At 39.7% G+C, this 26380-nt stretch overlaps 4 protein-coding genes across 4 annotated transcripts in view; 1 reads left to right on the top strand and 3 right to left on the bottom strand.

Moving 5' to 3' along the window:
* Positions 1–26380, bottom strand: part of LOC135428513 (transcription factor btd) — a 73835-nt gene that overhangs the window by 13485 nt on the left and 33970 nt on the right. The gene's annotated exons all lie outside the window — the stretch shown is intronic.
* On the bottom strand, positions 1500–2984 carry LOC135428459 (27 kDa hemolymph protein). The gene is made up of 2 exons (XM_064682453.1): positions 2673–2984; positions 1500–2598 (listed from the first exon to the last, which is right to left on the bottom strand). The coding sequence occupies exons 1-2, from the start codon at positions 2836–2838 to the stop codon at positions 1820–1822; spliced, it is 945 nt and encodes a 314-aa protein (XP_064538523.1). The 5' UTR covers positions 2839–2984; the 3' UTR covers positions 1500–1819.
* LOC135428499 (uncharacterized) lies at positions 11791–13558 on the bottom strand. Its single transcript, XM_064682547.1, has 2 exons — positions 13387–13558; positions 11791–13328 (listed from the first exon to the last, which is right to left on the bottom strand). The coding sequence occupies exons 1-2, from the start codon at positions 13547–13549 to the stop codon at positions 11791–11793; spliced, it is 1701 nt and encodes a 566-aa protein (XP_064538617.1). The 5' UTR covers positions 13550–13558.
* eIF4E7 (eukaryotic translation initiation factor 4E7) lies at positions 22002–23366 on the top strand. The gene is made up of 2 exons (XM_064682519.1): positions 22002–22008; positions 22070–23366. Exon 2 carries the CDS (start codon positions 22073–22075, stop codon positions 22949–22951), a length of 879 nt encoding a protein of 292 aa, XP_064538589.1. The 5' UTR covers positions 22002–22008; positions 22070–22072; the 3' UTR covers positions 22952–23366.

Below are 26380 nucleotides of genomic sequence, written 5' to 3'. Positions count from 1 at the left end.
GTTGCTGTAAAGGTGCGCCATGTTTTAAAAATGTCTTGAAAGATCTGAAGTCATATTTAATCTTGCACTGACGGAAGTTAAAAACAATATTTAATAAGTTTGGCGGTTCGGCTGTCTAAAATGCATACGATTAATAAATATCAATTCAGATACATGGATTTGTAGGCTTATTTTGGGGATCATTAGAGCTACAGACAGCAAATGTTTTATGTTGGCTCTCATATAGTATACATAGCTATGCTATGTGTTTTGTATGGATCCAATTCCACTTAAAAATAGAGGAAAATATTATTTCATCTCCATTATGAAGAGCCTTGCGCCATTTGTGTGCCATATTTATATGGCTTGGACTGAAAACAACGAAGTTAATCAAAAATACATTTCCCATAGTGTGTGTTAAACAGGAGAAGAAGCGTGCTTGTGTGTGTGTGTATATTCTGTATATATATGTGTAAATGGAGCCTGGAAAGGTTGTAACCGCAGTTTGGCGATGTGTTTAAGGTATCTGCTAGTCAAGTACTCCCGAGCAGAGTGCAACCGACAAAATATGGTTTAAATATGAAACGAATCCTCCCGGTTACTTCTACTGCCCTTACATAATTAAATGTTGTTCAATTAATTATTTTTCTGTTGCTTTTCACATATAAAAACTATAATCTTTTCCTTCGGATGGCGTTTAGAAATAGAATGATCTAATGTATTAATCACGAAATGCTTACATTTAACACATTTCTCATTTCTTCACTTCAACATGTAAATGCGTACTTTCCCGTTCCAGTTATCTATGACATATTTATATTTCTATTCGCATTTATACACATACTAACTAATGTTAGTCTGATTACCGCTCATATTAGGCATTTACCAGATACCGCGGCTACCCTATACAGCAAGCATGCGATTGGGTATATCTATCTGTATGGGCATACACTCAAAGAATAAATGAGTCTATCTTGGTTTGGTCACAAATCCCATCAATTTTTTTGTTCGGGTCCTCACTATCTAATGACTTAGCCTGAATATCGGCAGTGGATATATCCCTTAATAAATTAGCGAGCAGCGCAAAAGTATGCAATCCTTCTTGCATGCGTGACTCAGAGGCAGAGTCTTACAAATGAAGCCTTATCGAATTTCGTATTGTCTGAATCATCGACTCTGTCTGTTTTATGTGCCAAGTTCTTGAACTTTGTTTGCATGGCAAAAAGGAGCAAAGCTGATACTGAAAATATAAGTGATACGATAGATACGAAGATTTGATAAGATTTGCCAACCGTTGCATATCAATACATAAGTATTTATATAAACTACATATGTATGTGTACTTATGCTTATCGTACCGAATGCCTGATATTTTTATGATATTTCCTGATGATTAGGCAATCGTTCGATTTGTTACAGATATAAATAACCCGCAAAGAGAATTAAGTAAATATACATTTCCTTGAAATATGGCATACAATTGCTTACCCAGCTAATCCCCTGTCCAGACTACACAAGAGTACCTTGAATTACCACACGTTGCCCATGGGAGGGGTCGTTGCCGGCACATATGCATATCGTAATCGTTTGTTTATTATAAGCAATAAATAAAGTAGTCATTAAATTACAAAGTACCGCACAAAAGTATTTAAACAAAAACGAAAAAAAAAAAATGATAATATACATACGAATACTTGCACAATAGGCTGGAAATGTTATCACTACTCTCATTATTGCAGATAGGGAGAAAAAAAAAATTATATGATAATGAAAATAAGGAATACTATAAGCATTTTTTCAAAGCTAACGCATTTATGAGTATGAAATTCTAAATGCTAGCCTAGTAGCGCAGCATGAAGGCGCCCAGCGTGACGGCCAAGGTGCCGCCAAGGGTCGTGACCAGAGTGGCGGCACCGTCGCCGCCGCCAGTATTGTTGGCGCTGGCCAGCAGGATGGGCCGCTCGTTGGCGCGTGCATTCATCCACGCCTGGCAGTCGGTCTCGTTCTTCACAAAGCGGAAGATGGACTGCACAATGTTGGCGGGCGTGATCTCGGCACACTGTTCCAGATGATGCAGCACACAGGCTTCGAAGCTCTGCAGGTCCACGCAGTGTGTGGGCGAGAAGAGCAGCTCGGGTCGGCTCATCAGATCGGGCACTTGGCCATCCTTGGGTATATACTGATGGAATGAATTGTTCAGGCAGCTGCTAATGCTCTCCTTGTTGGCCTCAAGGCACTCGGGTCCTTGTTCGGCAACGAATAGCGCAATTTGATCACCGCCGCGCGAGCAGGCGAATTCCAGCAGTGAGGCACCAAGGCGCATCATGGTGGCCTGTTGTCGCAGTTCCTCAGCGGTTAGGCAGGGTTTCATCTTCGCATTGAATGCGCGCACGCACTCCTCGGCCTCCGGTGCACGCTGGCAATACTTGTTGAACACGGTATCCAGCTCACCGATCGGCCGGGCTGCCTCCATTTCAGCCTGCAGCGCCGTCAGATTGGCCAGGCCGCTGAGACAGGAGCCCAGCTGTGCGGCAGCATTCTCGATATCCTGATACAACGTTGAGTTATCCGTGCCTGTCACCTTTTTGCACTTCTCGCGATAGACGCGCTTAATATCATCTGTGAACGATAGACGATAGATCCACGATTTATTTCCAATCAATTACGATTATGTCACAGGGTCAGGAACTTACCCATGCTGACGTTTGTATTGCGAAACTCCGGTGGCAAAAACTTTGCAGAGACGCTTTCTAGCTGGCTGCTGCTCAATTTTTGCGGACTGGGGCTAGCCCGCACCTCCAGCAGCAGGGCGCCCACGGCAGCCAACAGGCACACGGCCAGCAATGCGTATTTGTTCATGGCGGCTTCTGCAGAGAGTCGACTCCAACGACTTGAGTATGCGATCGGTCAGCTATCTATGTTATTGCGGCCTCCGTGCCTCCGTACAGTGTGCGTTGCGGCGAGTGAATGAGAGCGGTTGTCGTTCAAAAGCGCGAGCAAGTCCGACTCGGCTGCGCACAGTGGTTAACGGTGTGCCAAAAAGTGACAACTTGCCGATTGTCAGTGGTATCAGGCCCAAACCGATATATATTTATCAGTAAATTGTCCATTGGGAGGGGGCAAACAACTGCAAATCTTATTGGTTTTTATATATATGTGTGTGCATGGCACACAAATATGGATATCAGGGATCTTATTTATCGATACTTACTTTGGCAAGTTGCAAGAATGTTCTAACTGACTGATTTCATTTATATATAATAAATAAGATATATATAAATTATTTTTTAAGTACTTCGCTTTTACTAAAAATATTGTTTATCAGCAATTTATGAGAGATATGATAACAACACACTGTGCCGCATCATTGGCGTCGTTTTGCACACTTTTAACTAACAGTATGACATAATTTACGTTGGTCCGTTGAGGATTTTCCAACATTGGACAAAGTGGGCAAAGGGTAGAGTTGTCTGACGTTGGGTGGTGGCTCGATTGATGTACGGCAAGTAGTGGCTCACCGCGTCATAAAGCTGGCCATATTCAAGGGTATATGGTATCTGTACATACTATGTATGTGTGTATGTAAATATGCAAACAGCTCATGCTTACTCGCACCTAATATACTTATACATATATGTTTTCCGTTAATTGTACGGCTATCTTATCTGAGTGTTGCCTATAATGTTTATTTGTACGCTTATTGCATTATCGATGTATTTGACCGTCCGTCCGTTTAGTAACAGTAACGGAGTCACTGACGGAACCGCTCTAAGGCGAATTGATAAGACCGCCTACTAGAAAACCAAACCGATAATAACGAAAAGCCAAAATGAACAACGACAGCTGAAAAGAAACATCGTCATCAACGACGGCCTCGAGCATTTAATTGCAGACTTTGCGGAATTTTCATTCGGGTTTTGAAGTGGAAATCAAGCCAGCTAATTCCATGCAATTGTTGATCTTCAGTTTCACACTTCGTTGTAATGGTTGTTTATGCTGAATATGTTTTTTTTTTATATTTTTTTTTTTGTTTTTAAAGCTGTTTATATGATATTTAATATGGTTGATATATTTCGTAATAGTTTTACAGCGAGCACCATTAATGCTTCACGCAGTGCGAAAAAGAAACGCACAAGTTTCAAGAGAGAGAAGCTTGAAAAAACGATGTGTCTATAAAGACTTAGTATTACGCTTTATAACGGCCTTTAATTTGAGAATATAACTGATCTGACATTTTAGACCCGGCCAAGTTGTTTTTATAGTCACAAATAATAGGGGAACTTAATTCTACGAATTAAGTAAATGTTTACTTTACCCGAGCGAGTTATATGCGAATATAAATTTGTTGCCGCAATAATTATTTTTTTTTTTAATAATAATTATTGCGATTCAGAAGCTAGCTTTATGTTACTACAGATACCGTTGCAATTTGATACTTTTGATGATAATGTGCAGTTAATAAAATGTAATAGTTAATTTATTACTCAAGTCGTCTACGTTATGCCACTTATTATCATTAGCTGGGCTTTTATCGCATCCCACACACATCCAGCTATCAAGTAGGTTGTAAGTTGTGCTTAAATCCAATTAGCCGATCTCAAATGCATATTTTAGTCATCATATGTGCGGCTAGATATATATATATAGATATATCTGTCTAGCGCTGTGTCGTCTGCGAGCTGAGCTTAAGCCCTGTAAGAGCAGAAGCTCAAGTTCATGCTTGGAAACCGGTTGGATCCGACGCCGCGAAAACTAAACGACATTCAACATTTTACTGGCGTTCAAAGTTCGACAACAACAGTCAGAGCGGTTGCTACGTAATGACTGCGATAAGCTTTTATCGCTCTATTGCCCCATATGAATGAAAATAGAAAATCGGGAAGCGCAAAGCACTGTGCCCCCTCAGGGCAAAGTACATCCAAGTCCCAAAGCAGTAGAGAGACTTGTGTCTTGAAGATTTAATACCTTGGCCGGCATTCCAGTCGCACAGTCGGGAGCGCACTGTGGGAAACTTTGTGCTCATATGGCTTGGGGTAGCTGAGAAAGAGTGTAGCATGTTCAATAATAGCTATCCATTTGGATTAAAGCGCAGCAGCTTTGCCGTGCCAGACATCCGTGTTGTGCAAGTAATTTTCTGGGTCATGGCGTCTTCGTTGCCTCGAACTATCATAGTTAAGAACTTGGTGGACTGTGTGGACTTCTAAACAGAAGATACTTTCTTAAACTGCTAAGGTTCTCAGAGAATTTATAAGATATATGTACATTTGACAAATGACGGATGCCACTTAATCTTATAAAATTCGTAAGGTATGTCATGTAAAATCTTAAAATTGGAATATAAAATGCATTGAATGTAGGATATTTATTTAAAAACTTTAAAAGGGAAAATTTTATTTATTTTTTGCCCTTTAAAATCACACCAGGAAAAAAGCGTTTTATTTTCGCGAGGGAGCATCGTATTTATACGTGCAAGAGTAGATAATAAATAATTATGTGAATCAGCTTATAATTTTATGTACTTGTAATCATTAAAGTTGGGAATTGTTTTTGTTAAATTTTATAGTACGATTGGACATCAAACACACTCACTCACTCTGACATAAACACTCATACTCACACTCTTTCACTATGCGTCTAACGCTCTTCCTCTCTCACTCTCTCACTCTCACTCCCTCTTTAACTCTGATTAGTAGCTGGCACACAATAAACACATAGCATACTTTTAGGGCAAGGCAAAACGGAAGCAGCCGCACACCGCGGAAACGCCAGCAGCGCATAGCTTGCGTTGTGTATACGCAACGTGTTGGCCCACTCTAGAGATTTGTTATGAGCTCGAGTCAGTGCAGCCATCGAGCGAACAGCATACTGGTTGCCGGCGCTGCGAGCAGCATACAGTCATGTCTAATTGTGAGTTTGCAACGAGCTAAATACCGTGCACAGCTGGTTATTAAATTTGAGAATTTCATAAGTTGATGTCGCCACTAGCTGCACGGGCTGGATTTAATCTTCTGTGTGGCGTGTGGCAACATCTTTGTGGCAACTTTATGAACTTACTCCAATTAGGCTAACTAATATGCATTATTTATAAGCACTGATAATAATAATAAAAATAATAAGAATAATAATAAAAGCAATAGCAGTAATAATAATGCTAATAACAGCATTAATAACAATAAAATTATAAATATTAATAGTAAGGGAAATAAGCGCTTTATGTGAGACGCTTCCTCTTGTTTGTGGGCGTTGCTAGCGTGCGGGAATGTGGTCGTGTGCCTGTTGCAGCAACACGGTATTTTTTTAAATGAAATTAAGCTAATTTAGGAAACTGCCAACGTGTCGGCGTTCCCTTCCTTGCCGGAACACGTCGACATTCTCGTCCTGGCTGTAGTTTAATTCAATGCAGGGGCCACAACACACATCACGACCTCATCTGCGCACGTGTGTGTGTGTGTGTGTGTATATGTGGGTTGTCTGTTAGCTATTTGAAGCACATGCTACCTGTCCGTGCGTTCGGTTCGCTCGTTTGTCCGTCTGCCGCTATGTGCTGGTCGGTGTATTGTAATTTATTATCCTGCATGGCAGAAGGGATTTTCATCAATTAATCATGCTGACGATTCAGCTGCAGTTGAACAACCAGAACAACACACTGCTTGCCCTCACATTTAATGGGCCCTGCCACACACTCAGCCGCCGAGAGTGGACCCAAAGATGAGTCCAACTAGTGCTTCAGTCAAAATCTGCCTGCTACTTGAATTACGGCTATTAAATCTTATTCGTAATTTCGGGTCAATATTTTGGAGCAATATTTGCACATTTAAGAGCAATATTTGCAATTGCGTTGAGTGGATATGATGCTGGTCTTAAGCTAATTGAGTGTACGTTTCAGTTAAAAGACACTTGGAACTTCCGAAGATATAAAGTGGCTCTGCGGCTCGATGGGAGTATTCTGTGGAGTACTCTCCGCATGGAGGCCACTTGATAAATATTTATCTATCGTATAAAGCAAAGATATAAGCATGTAAATGAAAGAGTTTCAATACTGGCCCAAGTTTATTTAAAAGATATCAATCACTTCTCGAAAGTGAGCTGAAAATCAGTACAGACCTTTCGATTTGAATTTTGTACACCCGTACACGTTGTCTTCGCTCCTGGCAGAGTCCCAACAAACCCTTCAACCCATGCCATTGGTCTTAGTTGTAGCAGTAGGCGACTGTAAATGGGCCCCTTCTACATGGAGTGCGGGTATTAAAGTGATTTATGGACTCGACGGCACAGTGCCAAAGAGGCCTCGATGCGCAGCTCCGTACTTTGGACGAAAACTGTTGCTGTTATTGCTGGTCAGCTGGGCAATGGCTTTAAATGCATCTATGGGCAATTCTGCATGTGCGTTGGCATCAATTATTAAAAGAGCAAATGCGTTTTGGCCCTCTCACTTACGGGCAAGCACAACACAAAATTTGAGGTAGTTTTTCGATTAGTTTATTATGCAAAATTTAATTTGAATAAACAAGCAATCAATTGCAGGTCTAAGCTGGGCTGGTGCATATAATGCTTTACCATTTGTATTGGCAGCAAAGACTGTAAACGGCTTGATTGACGGCACTTCATTCATGGTTGCATGTGGGCGTGCGTGTGTGTGTGTGTGTGTGTGTGTGTGCATGTCTATGGCATTGACGTTTACGTCTGAAAGGTGTAGCCGTAGCTTGTTTTGACGCAAAGCTGCACAAGGACTACAGCCACGAATCAAGTGACCTGATCCGACCTAACACACAACCGGAACATGGCCGACCTGGCTGGGCCAGCATTTCAGCTAATAAGCTGGCAAAATCTTTGCCCATGGCCTTTAACATTTTACCATGCAATTTATTTTCAATTTTCTTTGGTTTTTCTACTACACACACCGGACCGCAGCCAATAAAACGATAAAAACAACAACAAAGAGCTGAAGAAAATGCCCTTTTATAATAAATAATAAACAGCTTGCGAGGCATAAAACTCTATTCCATTTAGAATATAATATCCAGGCTCTGGCTGTTAGTTAACAATTTAATATTGGCCTGATTAGTCAGCAGCGCAAAACAACAACAAACAAATGCACAGTAATTAAAACTGAATCGAGGGCAAATAAACACACCAACAGCAACAAAAATGGAAGCCAGAGAAAAACAAAACCAAAAAAAAATAAGGAATGTGTAAAAGATTAAAGAAGCATGTATTTATTCATATTGGCAAGAATGATTGAAGTAAACAAATTTAAGCTTTTGTTTAATTAAATGCAAAATATCCAAATTTATGTTGTGCATCTTTTATTATCTCTCTCCATACAACGGGTAAATTTCGCATCAATTGTTTTATTGGCAGCTACATGATATGATGAAGATAACAAATCGAACAAAATTGTCTGAATTCATTTGTTCTTGATCCTTGGAATTTGTATACCCTAGCAGATGGTATTATAATTTTGTCGTAGAATGTGTAACACATAGAAGGCGCTATCTCCGACCCCATAAAGCATATATATTCTTGATCAGTATCAAAAGCCGAGTCGATATAGCCATGTCCGTCTGTCCGTCTGTCTGATTCTATGCGAACTGGGCTCTTGGTTTTAAAGCTATCTTTATGATGCTTTGCAGAAGTGCCTCTTTCTGTTGCACGCAGTACATATGTCGGAACGGGCTGGATCGGACCACTATATCATATAGCTGCCATAGGAACGATCGGTCGAAAATTAAGTTGTTGTAAGAAAACTTTTTTGTTTTTTAAGGTATCTTCACCAAACTCGCCATTAATAGTTTCACTAGGTTCCCTACATTTATGCAAAATCTTATTTACATAGGACTACTTTTTCGAACTATGATCGGTCGAAAATTAAGTTGTATGAAAACCTTTTTCTTTTTCAAGATATCGTAACCATACTCGGCATTTACTATTTTCCCTGTGCTTAGATACGGGCAAAGCACTATGAGCATTATGAAAGGGTTGGGTCTGCAAGGGTATTAAATCTTCGGCGTGCCGAAGGAGGCCCTTCAATTTCGTTAACTTTAAGTCTATAAGTATTTTATTCTAATTAAAAAATTGTTAGCTCGCGGCTCGAACCAAGGCCTCAAGGTTTGGTTTGTGTACCTGGTTCTCTACATATAAGAATCATAGTTCTAAATAAAATTAAATTTATATGTAGATATGTTGATCTTTTACATTCGTATTTTCTTGGCTCTTAATTTTTGGGGTTAAAAACATAGCTGAAACAAAAGTAATAAAAAAATCTATCTGCCTGGCATTAGCTAACACAGGAGTGAAATATTTAAAAAAATGTATACACGTATAAATTCGCGCACTTACCTGTCGTTGTTTTTTTTTATTTTTTTGAATTCCTCTTTCTGGGTTTTAAGCAGCGTTTGGAGCTTATTTAGGCTATAAAATTGTTGCTGCTGCTGCAAGTGCAAGGGTTCGACTAGCTCTTGTGGCGGCTGCTTCTGATGTTTTTGTTGTACTTGTTGTTGTTGCTGCTGCGGCTTGTAGCAACTAACGCTGGTCTGCATTGTGATGTAATGTGACACCAGCTGCTTAATGTTTTGGTTAAAAGCATTTTAAGTGAAATGCAACACACACATTTACACGCACACGCAGCTGGTGTGGATTGGGAGCACCTCCATGTTGCACGTTGCCATTTTGGGATAGCTGCTGTCGCTGCATCCATTGCACGAGCACAATAACTCAGCGCCTTTTGCAAGCCGCAAGTACAAGGCACTGCCGCACAGCCAGCAAACGCAAACTCATCAAGGCACACAAAAATACTCACACACACTCACACACACACACAGACACACATGCTGGCAATTTGCTTAAGCGAAAGGTTGCAACATATGAGCCAAAAAACGATGCAACAAGCAGCAACAGCAAAGGATGCGCACTTGGCCAACAAGCAGCAAACGCGACGCCGAGCTGTACAGTGGGCAGCAATCTTTATGCAGCCGCCAAAAAGTCCAAAAAAGTTGACAAAAGTATAGCATACTTTTGGGAGTCGTTTGAAAAGTGCAAAAGCGCTTGAGTAATATAATTATCATTAGTGTAAATAATACTATTATTATAAATAATATTATTTTTATGATTTTCAATGTTATTATTATTATAATTATTATTTTTTATTAATATTTTTATGTTATCCACCGCTCACTAAAAAATAAATTAAAGTATTAGTATTACAGCGAAAACTCGATGCTTTTCGCCCATGAGAGTTTTCACTGCATTATTTTACTGAAAGTATTTTAATTCGAAGTATGGTATGGAATATAACTCCATATTATGGAGCTTCCTTCCTTTTAAAAAGCATAGGTTTGTATTACCTTCGGTTAAGACTAGATAACAGCCGTAGACTAGCCGGGGATTCGAGCCTAAATCCTCGTGGCTTGGATGCTTAAATGGCCAGGTCACGTGAATGGGAATTACAAAAGTTCGTAGACGATCTATCAATAATAGGATAGTTCATAAATGCAACTACATTTTTACTTGCTAAGCAAGCGCTTGCTGATTGTTAAATTCCCTAGTTTCGACCATTGTCCAACTTTTGCGAGGACATGAGGCAAGGACGGAGCATCGAGAAAAAGCAGCGACTGCACAACACAATCATTCATTTGCGCTCAGGTGCGTTTTTGTGCACACTTTTGGGTATACACACATACACACACGCACACACAGCAAAGCTAGTTTCGTTTACCGTTTAGTTGCGTTTGCGTTTGGTTTGTGGCGGTGGTTGCATACCCCCAGGCGCATCGCATTGCCAGACGGGTAATGCAAGTCAGCGCCTTAGGCAAGAGACTGACTCCATGCATAACTTCCCGACAATTCCGGGGACACAGCACATTTGGCGGTTGTTTGTCATTCTTATAACTTATGCCACATTCCGCTTGGCTTGCTATGTCACAGTCTCTGTCATGACGTCTTTTTGGGCTTTTTTTCATTATAGCTGTTTGGTTAACACAAATATAGCAAAACATTTTGAGTAATTCCAGCTTAAAATAACAATTTCAAACAAGTAAATAACTGTCATGTTTAATGAGGCCTAAGACTGGTTGATTTTAGGTTGCACAGCTGAATTTTGATTGACGTAGAGTTAATTTGGATGCCACGCGCAACACTAAATCTATTATAGTGTTCTCTATTGACCTATTTTTTTGGATTATGTGTTCAAAATCCCCACCTGTATAATTTATAAAATATTAAAATAATTTTATTATATATGTTGGTTAAAGTTTGAACAGCAATGTATCGATTTGATATCGCAAATAATGATGAGACTCAATAATAGCTGGAAATTAGTTACACAGCTGAATTACGACTGACGCCGAGTCCATTTGGGTTCCATGCACTATCCATAATATTATTATTATTCTCTTTATAGAGTTGTTCAATTTTCCAGCATATGTGCAAAGTGCCCACTTTTCAACCCATTTGCAGGCATTAATTACATATATAAATTAATTAATTAATATATATTAAAAAAAATATATAAATATTGATATCAGTTTTGTCCATTAAAATACAGAATGAGTTAAGTATTTAATAAATATATATATATTTGTAGGATGTATTATGGAGTTGAGTGAGGTAGTTATATTGACGGTGTTGGAATTTAGGTACTTTCCCAAATAATTAATTAACTTATAGCAACAATATCACGCGCAACATGGCTCTAATAAATTTTATGAATATCAAAAGCATTTAGTATTTAGGAAACTCAATCCAAACACAAATAAAGGCATGTTAACAAAAAAAAAAAAAATGTATTTAGTGCACACGCCGAGATAGCACTATCTATGTCATGCCTATCGCTTCTTGTAGCTTACGTTCATCGTCCTTTCGGCGTTGAATCTCAGCGTTGAGCACTTGGCTGATGTCGGGCAAAAATCCTAACTTCTTATATTTGGCATAGACACGTTGTTGAAGCGTTGGCTGAAACCGCCAGATGCTGTCGTCTATAATGGGATCGATGAGGCGCGTCTTGTTGTCTGGCTCGCGGTAATGATGCAGCTGTGCAAACTCAATTGGCACCGATTTGGGATCGCATTCACCGTTTTCCGCATGAAAGAGGGGAAAGTGATTGTGCAGTCCAATCACATACCGAGTGGAGTGCAGGCATTTGGTTGCCGAATACCGATCACAGTGCTCTGCCACGCGTTCCACATGCTGCAGCATATAGTAGAAGCTTGGCAGCTCCTTGTACACCTTGGGCCGCTCCGGGTAGCGGGGAAAGTAGACGTTGCGAAAGCAAAAGCTCGCCCAGTTCTTGCAGTTCGTGGAGTCCCTCTGATAATCGGGCACCTTGTGCGCCAGCTCGATCAGATCGGACCAGTTGGTGACGTTGCCCAGCGGCATGATGACTTCGTCGATGTCAAAGACGCCAATGTAGTCGTATTTATACATGTTACGATAAAAGCAGTCGTTGTAGGGTATCATCTCATTCAGTATTCGATTAAAATTGTCGACACCCATGGCGTAGTGATGAAAGTGGCGACCCGTGTGCGGCACTCCACGCGACATCGACATGGGGCGCAGCTCGACGAAATCCGGGCTGTTTTCTACATAATCATTGAGCACTCGCGTCATATTCGGATGCATCTGAGCATCGTAGAAGACCACCTTGCCGGCGCCGAGCAGGCGCATCAGTTCGAGCCATTCAATTAGCCGCGAGGACATGTCAACGTAGAGAAAGTCCATGGCCTTGACGCACACCATGAAACGAAGTGGCTTTTTTGGTTGTTTTGGGATATCCTTTTGGTCCTGCTCCTTGCGCGAAGCAGTTGGCAGGATGTCTGTACTGCTCCCATCCCGTTCGTACACGACGCGCAACAAATTCCTAGCCTTCTCACAGCGCTCTGATACCAGCGACACCATCTCGGGCACCTCTTCCACGATGGTGCCGTTTTTCTTGGGCAAAGGGCAACTGAGAAGCGTTGGAAAGACCTGTGGCGGTCCACCGCCCCAAAACCAAATTAGCTTGTGATCTGTGACAGATACAACAATGGGATCCACGCGATTCTTGTACCACAGTTGACAAAACGTTTCGGGATACTTGCCCTCGTTACGCTTGGTATATTGATTGATCATGGTGAGCACCCGCACCAGCGGCGCCTCGGTCATCTTTTCTCTGTTATCGTAATACGCACCAAAGAGATAATAAGTCAGATTAGAGACATGCGCCATCTGCCAGTAATCGTTGCTATAATCAATGCCCAGTATACTGGGAACACGTCCGCAGTTGGGTTCGAAAGGCGGTCTATGGGATAGCTCCTCGAGCGGAAACGAGGGCATCTCCTCGCGTATCAGCTTCAGCCGCTCCTGCCAGCTGGGCGCTAGCACATAATTCGGATTAATCGATAGAAGTAGAATCAAGGCAACTAGGTAACTTACTCGCGCTTTTGTCAATCAGCAGCTCATCGATAAAAACTATACGACGGGGTCGAAAACGGTTCACATTGGAATTATTGTAAGCGAAGAGTACGAGTATTAAGAAGAGCTTTATGGAAATTATCACAAAGAATATCTTGATCAGACGCGAATGATTTCCCAGCATATTGAATTCAGTTGCCCTATAGAGAGCCCCAGTGATGTGAAGATGATATGCAGCAGCACCGCTCCAATTTCAAATATACAACTGCCGAGAACTACCCGCTCAACGTTCGATGTTTGACTTGTGACAGCTACTTCTAAAATGCAGCCAGCGGCTCCATTCTCTGCTCGGCTAGCTCTCAACCAAAGCGACTTCGGCAGCGTTGACGTCGATGTACACGTCTTAACGCCATATTTGATAAAATGGTTTTTGTTGGGTTCAAGTAAACACATTTCTGTACATTTACAGATATGCTCATACTTATTTTTCTTTGTCTTTATAAACTATTACCTGCTGCTTTATCATTTACTTATAGAACGCACTCAGCCAGATCCCACACATGAATATATCATGTTCATTTTCCTTTCAATTACCTTTGCCCTAAGAGCCTGTTCCACTCCTGTTCGATATTTGCAATATCTTTTTTCTCGCTTTCTTTTGTCCACTGATAAAAACAGTTTTTCCATTACCATTCCAATTCCATTCCAATTGTGAATTTTAAGTGCACTTCTGTTGATTGGCCTTTTGGCATAAGATAGGCTGCCAAATAAGTATTTGTCACTAAGTAGCAGCCACTGAGCATGGTAAACAATTGAAATCAATAAAGATCGGGGATACCCAGTATGTTTGGATAAGAGTAAAGAATGTATTTTTGCATGTTTTAGCCTGAGACTTATCTGTTTGTAGACGCTTGTTTTTTTTTCTTTAATTGGTAGATGTTCGAAACTCTTATTCATAAACTCTCGAAATAATGCTATTTGCACGTTTTTTTTTTTTCTTCAAGTAAACATCCCTATTTATCTATTTAAACAATAATTTTTTTTCAAAGTCTTCAGCTGTGCCAATTAATTTCTCAATTCTTGCTTAAGCACGTATTTTGTTTTTTATGCATATTTGTTATCTAGGTTTTTTATACCACACTTCTGTAAATCGAAGACATACACATGCTATCTATCTTTGTACGCCTCAAATGAAAAGATACGGAAATACACCAGTGCGCACTCTGATATATGAGCAGATCAATACTTGCCGAACGTAGAATTGATTTACACCTGTAGGAGACGTAATTATTCCAGCACAAGTATGTAAATTGCAAATAGTGTACCTTACGGTCGGACAGTCTCGCCTAAAGCGCCTATTAATTCATGGAAAACATTTGGGCAAATAAACGCCTTAACTTGTGACCCTGTTAGTTAACAGTTGTCGGCTCTGCTGTTGGCTTCTGTTGCACGCCCAACAAACGACAAGTTGCGTCATTGCGTGGCTCTGCGAGTGGTGGGTGGCCAACAGTTGAACAGTTGCACGTCGCGTGTCACAGATGTGGCATGCAGCCGCTCTGAGGTCTACAACCTTGGCAGAACCATGTTGAGATAGTACGAGCGGATTGCTGGCTAAACATGATAACCCAAATCTAAAGATTGCTGAAACTGCAAACATAGTTTCGTTCGTCTCTTAGATTGACAGAGCATAAAAAGATGTAGCCCATTGGCTTATCATTTAAATTGCTGCTATTCACTTGTTCAGTGTATTTTCATTTTCTTATGAATTGTGCAACTAACAACTGTTGACTTTGTCAGCAAACTTCCTCTATTTGATTAATTCCAAAGCCTTAAGTCCAAATCGATAGCTGAAATTGTAACGTTCGCTTCTATGATAATGCCAGCAAGAGTATTCGATCTTCGACATGCTGAAAAATATGCTTTTATGTTTCCAACGAAACTGAAGTGTTATAATTTTTTTATATGGCTCTGAAATCTACATATCAAGGTCGCTTTATCATTATTTATCAGTTTTCATGTTGATTTGTTTGCATGTGAAAGCTTCAAAGTGAATGTGAATGTATGTAAAAGTCTTTCACAAAAACTCAGCAGATTTTTACTATATGTTGCGGGAATATGAATTGGGGCATAATGTTTTACGCACTATCTTAACCATTTAAGAGAAATACATTTCTCTCTGGTGGCTTCTTTTAATTTCTCTAGTCTCATGCACTTGAGTTTTAAATCGGGCATTAATAATTTCAATCTGAGCTCTGATTGATGCAGATCTATGCGAATTTTTGCTTCTACGTATTTGGACTTTGAATATTTTTAAATTGAATTAAATTGAATTTACACATTCAAATGGACATAAATATATGTGTGCGTAATTAATTTATGGGATATTTTTTATATCTCTCTTTATTTTATTTTTTTTGTTGCTTTAGTCTTTTACAAACTTTCTATTTGAATAACAATTTTTATAATATATTTATATTGTTTTGTGTAATATTCAATCAATTTGCTGCATGTGCATTTTTGTGTATTCATTTAATACGTGCACTGAAATAACAAAAATTGCTGCTCTTCTAATTAATTGCATTGTTTAAATAACAAATAACAATGCACGTAAATAGACAAAATCAATTAGTATAAGCGAGAGTGATTAAACAGAAGATACCCTGTACCGAGTACCTTCAAAAAACAGACTTGACCGAGTCCCCAACATCCGACCCTCTACAGCCATACATTCAAATATGGCTGGCTCAATTATATTAATGTATTCTTACATTTCTTACATTTGCACAACGTTCTACAGGGTATATCAGTAAATAGGTAAAGTCAAATTTGGTTAAGCTATGTGTATATCTAGATATCACAGAAGGCCGAAGAGAGAACATAAAATTATTATAGAACTAAACAGGTATGAGTATGTTTTATGAGTGAGATAGTATATAAGGCTTTGAAGTGATTTTATATAAAAGCTTTATTATCGTCCTGTTGTTCCTATGGGAGTCATAACATATAGCAGTCCAATTTGATGCGGCTTGCAGATATATAAAGAGAACTGCGAAACTCTTTATTACTGAGATCCAGCTATCTTAAAAAACAGAAATGTTTTTTATACCAAAACTCTTTTTTAAGATATTTTTCCCATGATAAAGTAGGCAAATGTCGATAAGATTTTGTTTATATGAAGGGAGCATAGTAAAGATAATAAATGTCGCGTTTGGGCAAACTATTTTTCGTAAATAACTTGATATGCGCAAGATCATTCTCTTGGCAGCTTAGTAAACCCATCCTGTCTGCAATTTATCAAGTATGTATTAATCCCCACAAGGGCATAAAAAGAGTTATATTTCAGTGCAATATTATATTATATTATTAAAATATATTATATCCTTAAGTTTAGTAGCAACATTGAGCGGCAAGAGCCCAAACATCTTAGTATATACATTAAGCTTCAGTTGGCTGGAGCAAAATATGTCATCGCTTCTGACTGCCCGAGCTTGATCTGGTTTGGCCGTTTGCCGTTTAACACTTAACGCCGTCATAAAGTGCCAGGGGCCAAGAAAAATGCTAAAACATAGCACAACAGACATAAAATGCGCAAAGAAATGCGCAGCTTGTGCCAGATTTGCTTTTAAAAAGCGAACTGGGATTGAAATTGGCTCCCAGGCCAAAGCTAGCTGGCTGTGCACAGAACCCCAAGCCCAACCCGCGTCTTACATACCCACCAGTCCTCAATTTCCAGCAACAGTGTCTAGTGTCCCAGACCTTTCCATTCATACTCTTGCAAAGCACACACATACACATACATACACACATCCTTCACTTCGAACAGTAACAGCGCACTTACAAATGCGCTTTTAACTTAAATGACAGTCTTTGGAGGGGGCGCCCCTGTCGGCCGGAACCCTTGGTACTCTTCCTGCGCGTTTCGAGTCCCAAGCAAAGGAGAAGAAGCAAGTAAGAGTACTCGAGTCGGAAGTGCCCGACTAGGTGATACCCTGAACCCAGCGTCTAGCGGTCATTACAAACGTTTTAGTTCTTTTCTATTCATATACGCTGCGGATGTGCTTCTTCGTCCCCGACTTCAAACTACAGGAAATGTGTTATTGAATAACTTTGACATTCTTTTTATAATTAGCTATGCTTAAATATATACTGTGTACTGTAACATACCTCGTTAAATGAGTTTTTAACAACTATCAGAAAGAGAGGGAACAAAGGCTATATTTCCGTATATCTCTGTATATTTAACGAGAGCCAAGATCGACGCGCCTATACATACGGACAGACGGATGGTTAGACGGACGAACGGACGGACGGTAGGGCATACAGAGAGAGGGACATGGCTAGATCGGTTCGGCTGTTGATGCTGAGCGGGATATGAGAGATCGAAAAAGCAGCCCCATGCTGTTAAACACATTTACACAAAACCATTATACCCTTTTTACCAAATTGTAAATGGGTTCAGGGTATATTAATACGCACTGCTATTTTTTATTTTGGACGTTCGTCCCCCTCCCCAACCAAGTGGCTCATGTATTACAACGATTTGATGTAAATATTGTATTAGTTGGGGGCCAAAGTGTTGAGTAAATTTATTGGCAGCACATAAATCGCTTTTCGAATGGACGACGCGTTGGCGTTGGCGTTGCCACACCCCCTGCCATTTGACAAACTTCCCCAAGAATTGTGTGGCCACTTGCCAAATAAAAAATTAGTCAATGTCTAGGTAAATGGCATACTGGAAGTTCCTTTCAAGGACTTAACATACTTAAAATTGTATTTTGTCTATGGTTGCAGGCTAGCCTTACTTTAAGATATTCAATATATACATATGTATATACTATATAGTGTATGGGTACACGAATAATTACGAGCAAAGCCAAAGGACTATGGTGAGTCCTTTGGCACTGCAAAAGCATAAAATGTGCAGGAAAATCTAACAGAGTTCTTGTGATTTAGATCTAGCTACGTCCTGCGGCAAAATATAACCGGAACCCAGTCGAATAATTCTCTCTAACATAGAAACAATCACCTCAGTCAGGTAGAGCCGAAGATTCGTCTCGCAGTTGTTTCTATGGCACAGTTGAATTTAGAGTTGTGTATAGCATACTTTTTGGAGCAGCTGCGAATTAAACCTGTTCGACCAGCACGAAGGTATGCCAAATATATATTTCAGTAAAATATATAAATTGAATATATATTTACGTGTAAATAAAATGTTTTTTACTATATGTGTATGTGAATATACTGTTGTGATATTTAAGCGTATATTTCAATTTGATCCGCACGTTATCCAAATGGATGCAAAAATTGAAATCCAAAACTTAATCCGAAAACCGAGCGCATATTTGTATGTAATATTTAAAACCCGACCTGTCTGCTAACAACTTGGAAATGCGTTTTAAACATTTTTTAAGTCAAAAGTTTGGTCATTTTTGTTGTTGCCTTAGCTGCTGCTATGCCAATTTTAATTAACAAAAAACATGGCAGCCTCATGTTGTTTTGTTTTATGCAGTTTTGATATGTTCTATTTTGTTGCATGAACGCTGTGAGTCAACGGGGGGAGAGACGGAGAGAGAGAGAGAGCGAGAGATAGGTAGAGTAATAAAGTGAGAAGCGTGTTACAATTTTTGTTGATAACTATTTCAGTCATACTTCAACCATTGGAGCTACCTTTCTTCCATTAAATGACAGATACCTGTTTTCTTTTTGGTTAAATACCAACATGGTTTTACACACCTGCGATATTTTGTGAATGCATACTTAGAGGCATGCAGCTTAAACATTCTTGGGCAATATTTATAAATTTCTCATACTTCGAGCTAGAGTTTTATTTAAAACCATAAAGTTCGACCTCGGCACAAACTTATTTTTGGGCTTAAGCGAAATCGATTTCTCAAAGGGATTACTGAAGTCCAAGGGCATTCGTAGCAATATAGGAATATACAAAAATGGATAAGGCCATGTAAGTATTTACAAGTATTTATATTGTTTTTGGATAAGGCCACTTCAAACCGGGTTTTCCAACCAGACAGTTATGGGCTATTTGCGCAGACATCTTCAAAAGCAAAAGCGACGGCAAAGAATTTTGCAAGAACAGCTGATTTTGTTGCATTGAAATCGGAAATTTTAAAAAACCTCTTTTGAAAAATACGCACCGTTGACCCATGGGACTTGTTAGTGATGGCAGCCCGAACAAAAATGAGCGCTGTCACACTTTTACAAAATTAAATCGTTTTACAGCCTGAGGGACTACCCCTACTTTCTAACTGAATTAGGAACAAAATAGAGACTTCCGGCTGCTTTTGTTTGCGACCGCGTTGCGTCTTCAGGGTAAACATGAAATCTTAATTAAGCTTAAAAAGATATTAAACTTAAATGCATAATAAATTGAAGTAAGCCAGAATGTAGCCAATGCTTTAATATGAGGCTGTTGACTTATTGGTAAAACGCTGCAAAAAGTTGCGAAATGTTGAAATTTACCATCACTAGATTCGGTTCTCCATTTGGCCATTGCACAAATATTTGCCAGCCATGTCCTACGATTTGTTGCCATGCCTTGGACTTTGACATTTTTCATTTATCCTGCTGCTGCTCGTGCTGCTGCTGCTGCGACTGGTTTGGATGTTGTTGTTGATTTTCCTTGTTCGCCCAATAACCCCATTTAAACTTATGACAGCCGGAGCCAAATGAAAGTTTGCTCTTTTGCTTTGGCTCAATAACACTCGACATGAGCAAACAAAAATGTTGCCATTAGTTAAAGTTGGCGCTCTTAATCCCCTTCCCCATGGCCAATTCCTTCCGTTTGCCTTTTCTTCCGTTTCTTTTTTAGGTCCAACCGAGTGCCATAATAAGTTTGGAGCGCAACTTTGCACAGTTTTTGAAGTGCAGCTAATAAGAAATGCGTGAAGTGTTGCTCCAGCGTGTTGGCCAAGTGTGTTGAGTGTGTGTCTGTGTGTGTGTGTTTGTGTGTGCGCCTGTGTGTGTTGCGGCTGTTGTGCTGATGTGTGTACGTGAGGGTGTGTGTAAATATTTATTTTGAAACTCGTCAAGTTTTGCGTGCGATTGGAATTGAAATTGGGCTTTGGCCAGGACTCTATAGCCAACTTAGAATTCGAAAATTTACACGTTTTACTTTTCGTTCAAGCCATTTCATACCCTTTCAATTTGACTAGAAGCAGCAACGTTCGATTTGAAAATACAACATTTAAATACTCATTAAATTTAACCCAAGGAAAAGGTGAGTTACTTTCAAAATTACAAATATGTTCTCTATATTGGGCAACAGGGCAGCGTGCAGGGTATTTACAAGTTTAGCAATCTTAACTCAAGCACTCTTACGTGTATGATTTTACTTGGTTAGGGTTTTTTTTTTGCAATTTTCCAGCATCAATTTGAACAAAACAAAAAATGCGCTTACGCTGCATTCAATGAGCTCACGTTTGTTTTTATTCATCTTTTGTTAGGGAATAATTATTTGAGCATGCTTTTAAATTGATACATATAAATCAAGCAAAAAGCTTATTACACTTTTAAAATATTTAACACGCAGCCAACTTTTTGCAAAACTTGTTTTGCAGGGCTGGGCGGACTTTACAGTTCTAGCACTTGGCATAAGTTAAGGGAACTGTAATTAGAATGGAGTATCTTGTGTTCAACGAACAACGTCTATGTATATCTAAGCAGCGATGATCAATAAGATATGTAAATAATGTATTTAAAATTGACTTACATTTGGTTTATTTTTGATATGCACGTTTAGTTTCTCAATATACATATATATTTTGTAATGTATTTAGGTTCTTCAAAACTCGAGTAATAATCCGGTCTAGCTGAATTGCTGCTTAGATTCGGTTAGAGTGGCGGGAACTTTGGTATCTAGGATTATTATTTCGTCCTCTGATATAAACCAGTTTCACATTATCCTTAATGGTTTGGCCGTAAATATGCACGGGACCGCTGCCCGTGCTCAGCGTGAACGTAACCCTTGACTCGTAAAACTGGAGACTTGGATGGACGACTCGTAACTCGCCAGCCCTAAGCACAGCTATTGGCAGACGAACATCCTCCACGAGAGAGTCAACCTTGACCATATTCTACTCGTCATCCTTAGCCTTGTCATCGAGAAATATCTGCCAGGTGACAATATTGTTTTGATCAGTTAGGTTAAAGCCATAGAAGTCATTATCCAGCCCTGGCATCATGTTCATTTTATTAAACACGCCAATGTTTCAATGTTGCAACAATGAAGCACTCGTATAACTAATGTTTGTTAAGTGTGCCCAGACTAGATTCATATTGCATCAGCTTACAGCACTTGGTGAACGTTGGCGCATGGACAGTGTTGAGAAGGGCGTGCTGGCTGTTAGCTTGAACTGATATGGTATTCGACGGAATTCAGAATGTCGAGTATGCGGCGCCTGATAAATCAGTCATACAGTTTGCTTTCTAGAACAGAAATAACATCGTTCGCATGTTGTGATAATCCTAAAATCAAAAGCAACAAATTTGAATTTGGAGCAAAGTACAGAGGAACACAAAAACGGCAATTGAGATCAAGTTATTCGCAGGCAAAGGCAAGCCCACCAATATATTGATATCTTGTTTAGTGTACTCAATCAGTTTGTCCTTGTCTCCATAGAGTTCAGCGTAAGCGTGCATTATGTATCCGTCTAACTTTTACAAGATGAAAAACTTTGCCAATCCAAAGACCATGTTCAAGTCGTGCTCCAACAACGAAGAGTTCTCCACGACGCCAGTGCAAAGCTGCTCCCCTACCAAGAAGGCCAACAAGCCGAGCTCGGCCAGCGGACGCAGTGGCAGCGGCAGCAGCAGCAGCGCCAGCTATAAGAGTGTCATGAATGCAACATGCTGCAGCGGTGGCAGCAGCGTTTGCTCACCGCTATCGACTCCACGCTCCGATTTGAGTGGATGCACCACAGATGGTGGTTATATGACGCCATTGGCGCCCGGCGATGCAACTGTCTCGGATACGGTCACCTTTGGTGTGGCTGGTGGCAGTGAAACGGAACAATTACCAACGGAGCCGCATCATCCTCTTAACAGTGAATGGACGCTGTGGTATTTGGAAACTGATCGTAGTAAGAGCTGGGAGGAAATGCTGCACGAGGTGGCCAGCTTTAATACGGTCGAGAACTTCTGGAGCCTCATAAATCATATAAAAACGCCATCGGAGATTAAAATGGGCAGCGACTATTGTCTGTTCAAGAAAGGAATACGCCCAATGTGGGAGGATGAGGCCAATGTGAAGGGCGGACGCTGGGTAATCACTTTGAACAAAGGGAATAAGAATGATTTGGATAACTTCTGGCTGGACACAATGCTTGTTTTAATCGGCGAGAGCTGTGAATATTCGCACGAGCTGTGCGGCGCTGTTGTCAATATACGTGGCAAAAACAATAAGATCTCCATATGGACAGCCAATGGCGGCAATGAGGCAGCTGCCCTTGAGATCGGTGGCAAGCTGCGCGATGGCCTGCGCATGGAGAGCGCCTACGTGCTGCAGTATCAACTACACAAGGACACCATGGCCAAGCAGGGATCTTTGGTCAAGACAATCTATACGCGCTAGAGTGCGGCCAATGGCCGCCTTTAACTAAAAATAACCATACCCCAACCAAAACAAACAAATACTACAGACATAGCACACATATATTGTCCTTTTGGATGTCAGTCCTTCACACAATGCAAATACCCACCCAATATTAAACAGCAACTGAAAATGTTCACTCACATCCCAAATCGTCAAAGTCTGACAAAAAGGCTGATCCCAATAACGGCGACCAAATTCTCAGTCCAAACCGTAGTTCCAAGGTTCATTTGAAATTTTTCAGTTGATATTCTCAATAATAAAGCCCAAATTGTTAATTATAAATTCCATGTCGATCGCAGCAAATCTTCTATGTGAAGAACATATGTAAGTAGTTAAAAGAAACTCAACAATACAGAAAATAAATTATAAACTACTGGAAGCATTTCTCATTTAAGTTTAATTCTTATAATTCTAGCTCTTTTGTAAATCGGAAAAAAAGATACTTTAATTTTAGGAAATATTTTACGTAATGGCCAAGTGAATCGAATCACATAGTTTTCAAAAATCAGTTAATTTCAAAACTTATAAAAAGCCGAACCGGTTCTCGATCCCATTATTCCAATATATTTTTGAATACTTATAAGCTGAACTTTAAATCAAGCCCAATTGAAACCCGAGTCGAGCCATATTTATGTTTAAAATAAAAAGTATAAATAATTGCCAACCATTGGATTTATCTAACCATATTTGGTAGATGCCAATTTTGGTTAGATATCTTATCTAGCCCGCAACTTCTATATGAAACTATCTACGGCTTGCAATATTTTCAGTAGAACGGGCAATTATAAAATAAAAATTGAATTGTTTCATTAAAATTTTGGAAAATATATGACAAGTAAAGGCTTGAAACAAAACCCGGACCGTATCTAAACGTGAACCGAACCAACGAAAAATTGTATGGAATTTGCAAACCAGATATACTATATATATATATATCATGCTATTCAGTTTGATCTGCCTTACAAAGCCTGGTTATTGTTTTTTTGCTTTTCTGCGTTTGGTTTCTTCTTGTTTTTTGAGCATTCGAACTGCTTGGAACTCTGTTTGGAGCCACGTCGTTGGTTGGACTTATTTGGCGCACGACGTCACAAAACTTGGCCCCGCTCAATTGTTTGATTTATTGACGTTTATTGGCAGTTGGCATTTTATTGTGACTATTTTCGTTGCCGCATAGAATTGGCCGTTTGGCCAGGCGCTGGATCTGGTCAGGTGGTCCCGCCGCATGGTTTCCTATGCTTACGCTTGCCCTCTTCCCACCCCACGTGCCTTTGTTGTTGTTTCTGTTTCGGCTATTGGCACTGGAGCGACGGCGTGCTGACCACGGGTCACCCACAAGCCGTTGACCACTTTACTTCAATTTGATTGCGTTTTTTTTTCCTCTTGCCTTGCTGCTGTTATTTCATTGTTCGCTGAACAATCTGTTGTTGTACACACGGCCATTGAGCAACATTTCCATAAAAGATTTCTTGAGAGTTATTGTTGTTGTTGGTATTGAATCCTGTAAACTGTCAAATGTACATTAACCTACTCTTAACTACCTTTGACTTTAATCAACAGCTTCGCACAATGCGAATCATATTGAATTTCAGGCTCTTAAAAGCTTTTCCACTCAAGGAGCCCGCACAATGGCAAGTGACGAATTAATAAAAAACTATGCTACAGCATTCTCTGTCCAGAGCAACAACAAAAAATAAACTTTATTTATTATATTGTTATTTACTATTTAGTTTTTTCTCCTGTAAGAAGAAGAGTTGGGTGACCCATTACTGAAGCTAGGCTTTCTGGGACAAGAAAGTGAAGACTTAAATGGTGCCAACCCCAGGAACTGCCTGACAGGATTATTAAAATTAAGGCAAGCCATAATTAATATAATTAAAGATTGTGCTCTTTCGTTTAAATAGCAGTTAATCCCTACATATAACTAGCTTAAGCTGAAGGTTAGATAATTGTATTCTCGTTAATAATAAAATATATATAAAATAAAAAAAAATGTTTATTTTGTACGTATTTGTTAACTTTATCAGGTATTCGATCAAAACTCAAATAAATTTATTGCAAATTGAATTCAAATCGTTTGGCGCCTAACATTTTATGAACGAAAACATATTGAAAATTTTATTTATTTTTTAATCAGGAATAAAGGAAAAAATATAAAAAAAATTGGATTGTATTTTTTCATTCATTTATGGCATAGGCATCAAAGGTCTTTGAGCTTACCAAATGGCCAGAAGCTTCCAAAATGTAAGCCAGCTGCGTTTGCCGTTTGCTGGCAATGGCCTGGTCAAAGGTCAAGGCGCCAAGCCATACGCTCTGCTGTGTGTATTGGTATATATCTGCGCCATAAATATGAACGCTTCCAAGTTGTGGGCAAGCTAGCAAAACATATTTGGCATTGATTTATGGCATTTAATTTCATTTTATTGCATACGCAGGGGGGTGGCAGTAAATTAGTTGTAATTGCGTCCTCGCCCAAAAGGAAAAACCAGCTACAGAATTGATTAAAACACTTTAATCGATATGCCATTTTTATTGCTTTGATAGAAATATTTAGTTTCTAATATGGCAAATATCAGATAGTAAGATCTAAATATTTGATACACGTATGAATGCACGCTGTGCAGTTCTTTTAAAGATTCCATAAAGTCGGATGAAACCTGTCAAGGCGAGTGTGTATGTAACCCAAGGCTGCAAATCTGCTTGGCATCGAACCAGCCTGAGCCAGGAATTCCACTGTGGTTCCACTTATGAACCGAACATTAAATTTAATAAAAGCAAGTAAGAGGCTGTAGTCGTAAGTTTTCGAAGAGGGAATATCCTGAAATAGTCAGCAGTTGATTTTATTGTGCCATAGAATATTCGTATATTCTCAAACACACAATTGCATTAAAATTGTGACTTAAATTGATGGGTAGTTCAAATTGGTATATTCATTTAAGCTATGCTGTGGACGCGGGGGGTGGCGATAGCTATAAACTCAAATAGACAAGTTTGGTGAATCTAGCTCATAAAACCTGAGAGATGTGCTCAGAAAAAACAGGATTTCGAAATCAATTAACATCGATTGCCCCGAACCGGGCAAGTTATCGATTATCGGAAACAAACTCGTCCTCGGCCCAAGGAGGAAATATGTTCAGATTTTCAAAATTTCTAGCTTTTGAAGGTTCTGAAATCCTTGCGTTGATACAGATGGACATACGGGCAGACGGACGGGGAGACGGATGAATGGATGGACGGAAGGAAGGACGGATGGATAGACAGATGGATGGATGGATGGATGGAAAGAGAGACAGACAGACGATAGAACGGACAGGCAGACGGATATGGCTAGATCTCTTGGCTATTGATGCTGACCAAGAATATGTATACTTTATGAGGTTATGAGATACAAAGTTGTGGAAAACCATAGAA

This window comes from Drosophila montana, unplaced genomic scaffold (genome assembly GCF_035044405.1).
Source record: "Drosophila montana isolate Dmon_TW-CO22-7 unplaced genomic scaffold, ASM3504440v1 contig_2481_1, whole genome shotgun sequence".
NCBI classification, from domain to species: Eukaryota; Metazoa; Arthropoda; class Insecta; order Diptera; family Drosophilidae; genus Drosophila; species Drosophila montana.
This window is presented reverse-complemented; position numbering and strand designations above follow the sequence as displayed.